General features: G+C 36.1%; 1 protein-coding gene across 1 annotated transcript in view; it reads left to right on the forward strand.

The window, feature by feature from the left end:
• Nucleotides 1-298: 298 nt before the first annotated feature.
• LOC117111801 (platelet glycoprotein 4-like) overlaps nt 299-11818 on the forward strand; it is a 94491-nt gene continuing 82971 nt past the window's right edge. Inside the window, exons 1-2 of the mRNA XM_033254788.1 lie at nt 299-494; nt 8669-8793. Of these exons, the coding sequence (XP_033110679.1) occupies nt 8680-8793 (114 nt within the window). The 5' untranslated portion in view covers nt 299-494; nt 8669-8679. The remainder of the gene's footprint in view (nt 495-8668; nt 8794-11818) is intronic.

The following is an 11818-nucleotide window of genomic DNA, read 5'->3' on the forward strand; positions in this document are numbered from 1 at the left end:
ACTTTCCCTGCCTTTGAACATTCAGTGATTGGAATAATAATCACGTCGCAACATACATGATACGTGAACTCAAAATTCAATGATCAATGATCACTACCTATTTTATTTCTTTAGATAGACTTGCTGTTGCTAATTCATGGAAGAATCTAGGACGACGATCCAGGTCTTCTCCCTTCACTCTTGATAGGCCTGTCGTTAACAGTTTAGGTAAGTTGATAACACCGATAATTACCCAGTTGGACAACTTTCAGTGTTTATTCTCACGCCGCTCATATCATGACTGCATTTAATGATGTTGATAAGCAAACTGTTGATAGCAACGGCGTAATTCAAAGAGCAATATTTTCATAAGGTTGAGCAAACTGTGTATAGTCCCACTCTGTATTTTGGATCTGTATTTTTGAAAACAACGATTTTTTGTTTGTTAACGTACACTGAAGATTAAAGATTTATATTATTTCCAGCCATTCCGCTGATTTTGATACAATTATTATGTAAGTAAATTGTTTTTATTTCATTATGTGCTTTAAAGGCGATATATTGTAATTGACCACCATTTGCCAGTATACCAGACCATTTATATAATCTAGGCTACCGTTTTGAATTTTTTTGATGTTGAATCTCTGTTTACAAATGTTCCCCTTACTAAGGTAATTAATATAATTCTTGATAGTGTTTACAATAAGAAATTGATATCTACCAATCTTAAGAAAAATACGTTAATGAAACTACTTGCTGTACTAAAACTGTATATTTACGTGTATAATTAATTCTATAAACAAACTGACGGCGTTTCAATGGGCTCACCCTTTGGACCAGTTTTAGCCAATATTTTGATGACTGAACTAAAAGAGTCTATGGTTAATAAATTTATAGAATCAGGTATTATTAAATTTCATACTCGTTTTGTTGACGACACACTAGTGCTAGCTAAACCTAATGATTTTCATCACATCCTATGTCACTTTTCATAAACAGATTAATTTTACTTTTGAATCATTTGAAAACAGTGATATAGGCCTATCCTTTCTGGATTTATAATTTGAAAAATACACATACAGTTCAATATATCCATTATGATAGCTTTTCCCCCAAAGAACCATAAGATTTCTTGGATTCGTAGTTTAGTTTCAAGAGCCCACAAATTGTGTACTCCCGATAAACTTCAAGCAGAACTTTGTAACATTAGAAAATGTATGTCATGGAATAGGTACCCTTTAAAATTTGTTAACCATGTACTCAATAAATTAAATGAACCTAAATGTATAATAATAATATGGGGTCAAAATAAATAAATAAAGGACCGTTATTCATAAGGTTCGCTATTCATAATTAAAAAACAGGTTTGCTATTCATAATATAAAAAGAGGTTCGCTACAGTATTCATAATAAAATAGAGGTTCGCTATTCATAATAAAAAAAGAGGTTCGCTATTTATAATAAAAAAAAAGAGGTTTACTACTCACAATAAAAAAAGAGATTCACTATAAGTTATAATAAAAAAAGGGGGTTTGCAATTGATAATATAAAAAAGGTTCACTAGTTAATAAATCAATTAGAAAAAAAGGTTGGTCATAATAAAAAAAATTATTATACTAACAAATTGTCGATCCAACAAAAATGACAGGGTCTATGAGCGATTGGAGCATGAAGAGATCCAGTATGCGGAACTAAGCATAATACGAAAGGCGCAACAAGAATCATTCCCAAATGACATAAGGAACTTAAAGGAAAATGGTGTTGTTGGATGTAACAGTGTATTGAGTACATTAACACCTACAGTAGACGAAGACGGAGTATTGCGCATGACAGGACGTTTAAGTTTGGTTGAAGCCTTGCCACATGACGTCAGATACCCAATCATATTGCCTAGAAAGCATCTAGTCACTAAACTTATTGTAAAGAAGAATTCATGACTTGGGTAAACATGTAGCTGGAATAAATCATATATTATCACTGTTATCGGAAAGATATTGGATAATTCATAACAGAGAAGAAATCCGAGATTGTGAGAGGAACTGCATGGGATGTAAGCGACGAACGGCAAAAATAGGCGAACAAATCATGGCTCCACTTTCTGAAATTAGGACTAAGATGAATAGTTTAAAGGCGTTTACCCGAGTGGCAGTGGATTATGCAGGACCATTTCTGACAATTCAAGGCAGAGGCAAGGTCAGAACAAAGAGATATTTGTGTCTATTCACTTGTTTGGCAACTATAGAGCTGTCCATTTGGAGATAGCTTACGGATTGGACACTGATACATTCCTAAAAGCGTTTTATCGTTTTGTGAGTCGGAGAGGCCAGCCAAAAGAGATTTTATCTGACAATGGGACAAATTTCGTAGGGGCGAATAGGGAGTTAAAAGAATTAATTAAGTTGTTAGACCACAAGAAAATACAAACAGCAACAGTGGAAAAATGTATTAAGTGGAGGTTTATACCACCGTTGACTCCTCATTTTGGCGGCGCTCATGAGAGCTTAATAAAGTCTGCGAAGAAAGCAATTTATGCAATACTTAAAAATGCAGACATCACTGATGAAGAATTGCACTCGGCATTTCTAGGCGCAGAAGGAATTATGAATTCGCGACCATTGACATCCCAAACTGCTTCAGGGAAAGATGCTTTTAATACCATTAACACCTAATCACTTCCTGCATGGGCAGATGGGTGGAATGTTTGCATCGGAGGAGATCTTGGAACTAAATTTAGCCCACGGAAAAGGTGGCGTCGTGTTCAATAGCTGATGAGGCATTTCTGGAACAGGTGGTTGAAGGAGTGGCTACCGGTACCTGAATTGAATAAGAAAAGTGGAAGGAGATGAAACGAGACATGGTAGAGTGGTAGAATTTTCCTAGGACCAGACGGTCATGTTAGGGTAGAATAGTAAGGTTTAAACTGCTAATGGAGAAATAGTAAGAGGGATTAACAAGGTATGTCCTTTAGAGATCATGGAATGAACAAGTGTAGGAAGATATAGTAAAAGAATTGTACAGAAAATAAAACAAAATGGTTGGGGATACTATGGACTTGTAATTGAGTTTGTGCTATGCTCATAATTGTTGAGTTAAATTGAAAAAAAAAATGTTAAAGTAATAATTAATAGGGATCAATATTATGTACCATAAAGTAAAGTAAAAAAAGGAAATGCATAAAGCTAGTGTGAACAAGTTTCAGTGAAATTTTAAAGGTCATAGTAATGTATTTCATGCCATAGTTCATTAGATTGTACTGGATTCATATATTTAATTCATAAAAGCATTGCGACACCCAATCGCACCCAATCGCAAAGTAAAATCGTGTGTGAAAGCTCACCAATAGTAGTCGATATGTAATCGATATCGCAATTGTTACCCGTTGCGATTGGGTGCTACAATCTTTATTACTCCGGATTACCAAGGAATCTGATCGCAACGAATCACAACGAATTCCACAGGCACTGTTTGGCTGAGGTCAGGCAACATAGGCCTAGCCACCAGAGGTCTAGGCCCTAGAATGTAAAGTTTGTTTGTGTTGGTCTGAATGCGTTCGTTGATTGCGATCGGGAGTAATCAGTTTTGGATTACCACCGATTACATCGTAACCGATCGCAAGACATGATTTTAAAGCCGACACCTTACAATTTTGTTCCCTGTGGAACACCAGCATTAAGGGTTATGTACCTAGATAGTTTATTTTTATATCCGACACAGAGGAAATCACAAATCCAGGGAACGATCAACTCACGGACACCACAAAAGACAACTTTTTGAACAAGGATGTTATGTTTAATTAAATCAAAAGCTTTTGTAAAGTCCGTGAGTACGACCGTTCCCACGTTGCGACTCCGCTCAGCGGCAGAGCAGAGATCGTGGACAAGACGGACAAGGTAATGTGATGTTGAGGCACCTTTTACATTACCATATTGCCGGGCATCTAAAGATGGTTGAATGTCAGAAGTAACCCGGCATGAACAAACAAAATCTTCAGCGACTTTGGCAAAAACGGAAGAGAGGGAAATTGACCTCAGTTTGTCTATTCGGGGGGAGGGGGGGATACACCTTATGAACGGAACCACTACTGTACGTTTCCATTGTATTGGTCATTTACACTCTTGGAAAGAACTATTTAATACATTCACTAAAGGTTCACTGAGTTCAACTGCAAATCAGTAATAGAGCGCTTAACTTTGTTACGAAGCTTCTTATAAAGTGAAAAATTACCAGATGCATAAGCATTCTGTCTGTCAGATATAAGTTTCCTAATATGATTTGTAAGCCAGGGTTTATCACTGTTATGAACCTTAATACTCTTGGTAGGAAGGTATATACTTAAACCAGAATTCAAAATCTTATAAAGTTCATCGACTTTTTGCTGAGTTGTAGAACAACTGCTCAGTTCTGCCTATTTAGCCATTGAGTAAAATCATGAAGGCGAGTTGCATAAAATGGACGGATGGTGATCCGAGTAATTGTGTTAGTAATTTTTCTTGACTTGGGCTTTCAGATAACACATTTGTGGTCACTTTTACCGATTGGTGCTAGTGGATAAGATATCATATAATGACTGTCAATGTTTGTTGTTATCAGATCAAGGATAGCATTTCCTCTGGTGTTAAACTTCATTGATTGCTTTAATCCATTGCCTTGGAGTATTCGAGCGATATTCATGCGATAAAATCGCCAAAAATACAAAAGGCTGTTTGAACAGATCTTGCAGTGATACTTTCGATAGTATTAATCATATGATTTTCTAGCGTCAATTGGTGAGGAGAATTGGTGACAATATAAACACCACATACGATAATTTGAGAAATTCGCCGAGGTAACCTATGTCGGTCTGGCTTTCAACCAAACAACTTCAAGTTCAGGAGGAATATCAATATCGAGTTGAGTAGCGTAAATGTTATTATTTACGTAGACAGCGACACCTCCTCCTCGTCCATTACAAAGATTTGTAAAGAGAGAATTGTTCGGCATAGACATTTGGTTGGAATGATGACGATGATTAAGCCAACATTCAGTTACAACTCCAATGTCAATGTGTTCTGAATTCATGAGAATTTCAAATTCATCACGTTTGTTAATAGGAGACCACGCATTTGTAGACAGAAATGAAGGTAACGTTAATTTAGATTCGTGTTTACCTGGGTCATTACCGAAAGTGCGGTCTCCGCCATTTTGTTCAGAGAATTGACGTGAGATTTTACTACATCGGATGTATTTCTTACAGGAATTCTCTTAGCAAGTGGTTTAATACTGTTACTATAAAAAACATCTGTAATAGCTTGGATCTTTCTGATAATTTTCCTGCCGGCTCTTCTGCCTCGATATCGCGTTGCCCTATGGCCAGTGTATCCGTGTTGTGTATAGGAGTTTAGGTGAGTGTTGTTTGATCCGTGCGATCGGCCAAGCACATGTTGGATATCGGTAAGTCAGGCCTAGACTCAGTTGCTCAAAAAATCAGTCAAATTCCATAAAAAATACAGAACTACAGACAAAATTCACGACATGGATGTACAAACTGCATAGACAGACACCAAAACTCTGAACTAATGACAAAAAATATAGATAAGACAGCAAAGAGACCCAATCAGCCACGAGGCAACGAGGCAACAGCTTCTACCAGCGCGGTCGTAATGAATATACAGTACTACTCTCAAGTCAATAAACACGCATTTCATTGTACTTTAAAAAGCATTAAGACGATCATAGAGAAAATAGAACATTTTCTCTATGGTTAAATTAAGCTCGATTCACGCATTTCATTGTACTTTAAAAAGCATTAAGACGATCATAGAGAAAATAGAACATTTTCTCTATGGTTAAATTAAGCTCGATTCACCATTGTTATTTTTCTGCTTGACTGATCAGACTGACCCAGACGAAGCATTGCTAAAACAGATTTGGCTTGGCGTAGGCAGTAGGCCCTACAGTACTGGGATGGAAAAACTAGGCCTACTTTTTTTTGGTCCGACTACCCGACAAGCTTTGGCCGATGGGTGGGCTTGACCAGACCGATTATACACATCTAGATGTGTATAAGAGACAGCCCATAGGCCTTACTGGCGCCGCCCCTGGTTCAAAGCACGAACTCATGTAGACCAAACCCAGTACCGTTACGATTTAATCGTGCGGGAAATCCACTCACGAAATTTATCCACAACAGAGGGCGTTCTGTCGTCGGGCGGAACGCATTTTCAGTCTGAGTGGACTCTCTTTTGTTATATAGGCTACTCTTTGATTTTAGGTACGCCATTCTTGAATACGCGTGATTGCCGGATCATTACCTTACGGGATGATATTGGAAAATAAATAAAAATCAGTTGGCCTAGCCATCACTTTAGGCTCAAAGCTACTTGTAGATTAAAGGGAGTCCATAAAGATAAATCGAGTTCACAAAAAATTGAGCCCCATTATTCATCGAGACAGGCGGTGGTGGTTGGCTAACCAAGGTAGGCCCAATTGCAAAAAAGCACAAAAAATGTCTTTTTAACACAAGGGATAGCAATGGAAAACCCCAAAATTACCAATATTGTGACTTCCTTTATAAACGGAGCCTAAAATGTTTAGCTATGTACCGACTTTAAGTAAATTATTTTAATGGATCATATCAACTTAAAATTTTATTTTGGCTTCTCTGTTTTTGAAAATAGTACACTGGTGAAGTCAATTTTAGCCAAAACATGATGCATTGAAATAATTGAAATTCAGACTTTATTACTGGTACATACTTACAACTCACGCTCACGGCAAACCATGAGGGAAATGTTTTTCTCCATCCGGCCAACTTTACAAGTTTACGGATTTTAGGCCCCACCTTACAATAGTAGGCCTATAGTCCATTGTTGGGTGGCTTTCGACAGGGGTTGCTTTTAACAAGGGTGGCTTAGTTCCTACATTCACAGCATTAATGTATTATTATTATTTTCATACCTCCATGGTATTACAAGGGAACAGTTAATTCCTTGGTATTACATTATAGAGAACACGCTTGCTTGGACATTTTGTATAGCAACAGTATGCTCGGATTTTTGCTCGACCTTGACCGCGCGTGATCGTGGGGATCGGATAGCTTTTGAAGCCAAATAAATTGTTTTTATTGATTTTTTTTTAATTGAATTTATTTTAATATACTTTATTTATTATACTAATATTTTTCCCACATTAATTTAAATAATCTTTTTGACGAAGCTTGTCACCGATCTATTGGCGTGTTAAGGCCTACTCCTTTACTTAACTAATGAGTCCAGCGTTGAGTTTAGAATGCAGTTCGAAGCCTCTCATATTTTCAGGTAGGGTATTTAAAAAAATCCGACCTAGCGACGATCCCGACTATTTTCCATGTAAAGGCATCTCGACATTTATTTTGGCCTAAGGTTATTATATAGATACAGTTGATAATTTAAATTTTGTTTTTGGTATTCAAAAAAAGAAGTTGTTTTTATTTTTGTTTGGGTTATTTTGTATTTTATAATGTTAACAACAATGTAATTCAGTTTTTTTACTGCGAGTTTGATGAATAAAAATATTTGAATACTTGAATTGTATCCTGGCAACCACAGGTCATAGATAGTTGCTTTTTATGACAAAATATTTTTTTTTTAATTTTTAAAAGTTTAGGCCTATTTATTTCATCTGTTATTACTGTCTAGGTGATTTTTCCCCCGTACGAACCATTTGCATGAAACTCCCTTCGGGCAATCTCGGATTGACTCGACTCGAGTTCGATACGATACTGAGTTTAAATGATTAGCATCAAAGGCTCCTTCTGCATCTAAAGAACAAGCGAAGGCTTGTGAGCCTTTTGTTGATGCTAAATTAATTACATCATGAACCGTCGCGGCGGCCATTGCTGTACCTCTACCATTTATGAACCCAAATTGCAAGGGATTGAAGTTTACATTAGCATATGATTCTAAGAGACCGAGTTCAAAAAGTTTAGTAATTATGTTGGGCGATAGTTTTCAGGCTGGGATGGATCGACATTTGGTTTTTCAGAATTGGTATAATAATAAACTCAAAAAATTGCAAGGAACAACACCGTAGTTAATGCAACAATTAAACAACTTAGTTAGAATATCTGGAATATTTGAATAAACACTATGTTTAAGGTGATTAGCAGTGATTCCATCGGAGCCAGGTGAAGAATTTATATTAAGCTTGGGAATATGTTTAATGATTAGTTGTCTGTTAACATTTGAGAAGTTAAAGACATTTTCATTTAACACTAAATGCTTTATAGCAGTTGGGTTTATCTATCCTATATCCACACATACATTTATGATTTATTCACTAATCCATTCAACCACCTGTTCATTAAATTTGATTCCAGCATCTCCAAAATTTAATGAACTCTTTTCCTCTCATATTAATCCTTCCCTCTATTCGTTTATCAATTCATGAAGTCATGTATTTATATACAGTCATCCATAAATCTTTCATTCACTTATTCGTTAGTTACTGTATTTCGTTCGTTCGTTCGTTCGTCCGTCCGTCCGTCCGTCCGTTCGTTCGTTCGTTCATTCATTCATTCAGTCATTCAGTCATTTTCATCCATGAGTTTGATAAAATTCTTCTATCCTGTTTATTTTTACTGAATTTATTCATCCATTTATTTATTTGTCTAGTACCTTTAAATCATTATTATAATATATTTTAATATCTTGGCTTTTACAAATTTTCACAGCATACTCGAAAATGAAGAAATCAAATCGTCTGTGGTGCTGTGGTATTCTGGGAGTTTGTCTGACTGTTATAGGAGCTATTTTGTTACCAGGTCTTGGTATAGTGGTCACCAAGCTTCTAGCTACTGTAAGTCTAATAATTCTTCTTTCATAATGATTTGTTATCTAACGCAGCAGCACTGTCAATGGGCAATGACACGTTAGGAATATTAAGAATTTTGGAAATTTCACATTGACATTCAGGACGACACAGTTAATCCTAAAAAAGATTAGTTTCCATTAAATGTAAAAAGAACAACATTTGAAAAAAAGATGAAGAAGACTTGCAGAAAACAATCAGAAGAATTAAGCATTACTTGGTTGGTATTTAAATTTATTTAGTAGACGTTGTTTGAATTTGTGTTTAAACGTGTAAATATTGTCACTTTAACAAGGTTTCGTAATCGCGAAAGCTCCGATGAGGCAGTATAATATTAGGCAGTAGAGTAAATTAACCCTACCGCCCATGCAAAAAAGTTTCCCTTTGCCAAGATAAGGGTTAAAGACCACTCTCTACAGATTTTTATTTTCATATGGATTCTTAGGCCACATTTTAGCAACGAAACACTCAAATTTAATCGGCTCATATTCACTGCAGTTAATTGACCTCCAGAAGCTTTGGTTATCATTTAAACTCGCTCATTTTATGAGGGGTAATCAATCGGCCTATCTTTGGTTTTTATGCTTGTATGAGTCTAAAATATCATTATTAGCAGTATTACTGTACTAGTTTAACAATTTTACAACTTAGGCTATAATGGTCATTCATTTTTTACGACTTACTTTTCTTAGTCAGCCTGAATCCGGCCATCCGATACCTGTTCAATAATGGTACGTTCCTGCTTCTTACCATCTAGCAGAGAAATCTACAACCGTGTGTTTTAGATCCTTGTGTGCCTTTAAATTTACATTAAATCAAAAAATAACATTCAGTAAACGTTGACAACATATTAATTATTGAGTATGTATAGGTGAAAATGAAATACCTAAAGGAAATTTAAGGCAAAAGATACAACAACAGTACAACGCAGATTCAACAATGACGGAAGGCTATAATAAAGCTTCGCATTTCGCGGGCATAATGCCTAGACAAGATCGTTCATTCATAATGGAAATTAGTGTTTTGACGGTGAATTTTTTCATCCAATGGCAATATATTTTATATGAGAAGATTCTATGAATATTCACCTTTCTTTTTACCGGGAGGACAACAAGATATATTTGATTGGGGAACAGCCGAAATGGTAATTTAAAGCCAACGAAGTCTCTAAAAAGAGGTAAAATTTCAGCCTCTACGAGATGGGCGGCCAGCATGTACCAATCAAAAAGTGAAAAATGACTGACTTTTTTCAAGCAATCCAAAAAGACGTAAAAATTCAGCCTCTACGAGGTGGGCGGCAGCATAGTACCAATCGAAAAGTGGAAATTGACTGTGACTTTTTTCAAGCAATACAATTAAAACAAATGCTCAAGCAATCAGAAGAGAATTGCCTGTTATAAATACCGAAGGGAACACAAAAATCTGACAAGTATTAGCTGAGATAGGACAGAAAGACAAAAATGACCCACAACAGCTAATGTCGGTTCGAAATATAGTGTAAAACACTAATCCGCAGGCTACTCTCGCTCTTAAACGAGAATGTTGCGAGAAGAATCCCTGTTTTTTTTTTTTTTTTTTTTTTGGAGGTGGGGGTAGGGACTTTTTTTTGGTGGTGGGCGTGGGGACTTTTGGTAAAGGGACAATATTTTACACTCTTGAGGCACCTGTCGACGCAAAGTCTGGGACTTGAATAGGAGTAAATTCAGAGGTAAAGTTATATAAAAAGTATGACAGTATCTGCTAGGGCATGGAGGTATTATAGTGAACTGGAGAAACAACATTGACGATCATTCCGACAGCGCTGAAAGGAATATGAATGGTCACGCAACCTAATAGCGGTATCGATTTTGTATAAATATGCAGTGCGAGCGACGCTCGGTAATGAAAAACGCGTGGCTTCCTCAAAGTGTTTGTGTGTGCTGAAAAGCACATAAGGTCAAATAATGGAAAACGTGATAATGTAATGGTAATTAGCAATTTCAAAATCCCTCACGTTCTCAGCATACTGTATTCGCTCGAATAAGCGCCCTGTTTGAATAAACTCCCATCAAATTGGGAACATTTCTTAAGCGCCCCGCTGGAATATAATAAGTGCTCTTTTTATAACCGGGCTGGATAACCGGTTGCCACACTAATCTTAATATTCTTATTGTGTACAAAATCTGAGTACAACATAATGATTGGTTAATTACTGTAGTAACTGCAGGTTAAAATTATTCGCAGGATAAATATACCTATAACGAATATATTCAACATAAACATGATACGATGTACAATGGACAGCAGGAAATCGGGAAAAAATGGTAGAGGGTCTGAAAATCAAACTATCCGCCCCATTCTTTTTTCAATAATCATAGTTATGATTAGCCAATAGGTCTATAGTATTTGAAGTGGAAGAAATGATCAACAAATGTGCTTAAAATGTTTTAAAAATTGACGAAAATGGATTCCAGGAATTATACTTTGATCACATATGCCCCATAATATGCAAATTAGCCTAAATATAAAAATTAGGTGGGAAAATATCATATAGGGCATCCGTATCTTTCTAAACATTCAGCATAATGCATGTTTCTATTTCTTCCAATGAGATGAAGTAAAATGTACGCAGTATTACATTTGACATTGTCTCACAGGAATACAATATCTCTGTGATATACTATAATTTGTTTCATAAAATGTTTCATTGTTAATTGCAAATTGATACAAATGTCACCTATATAATTTTGAACTTCTCAATCCATTTCAATCCGCTTACAGAGTAGGTCATAGTACCGAAACGGCACTCACTAAGATTCATAATGACATTGTCTGTGCTTTTGATCGCAAGCGTGCTGTTGCCCTTGTAATGTTAGATCTTTCGTCAGCATTTGACACAGTTGATCACCAAATTCTTTTACAACGTCTTTCTGTTTATTACAAAGTTTCCGACACTGCTCTTAGTTGGTTTAAGTCCTATTTAGATGAACGGACCCAGTTTGTAGAGATAAATAACATTAAGTCTGCCCCAAAA

This window comes from Anneissia japonica, unplaced genomic scaffold, assembly GCF_011630105.1.
Source record: "Anneissia japonica isolate Jap-2015-1 unplaced genomic scaffold, ASM1163010v1 scaffold287758_len931624_cov196, whole genome shotgun sequence".
NCBI lineage: Eukaryota > Metazoa > Echinodermata > Crinoidea > Comatulida > Comatulidae > Anneissia > Anneissia japonica.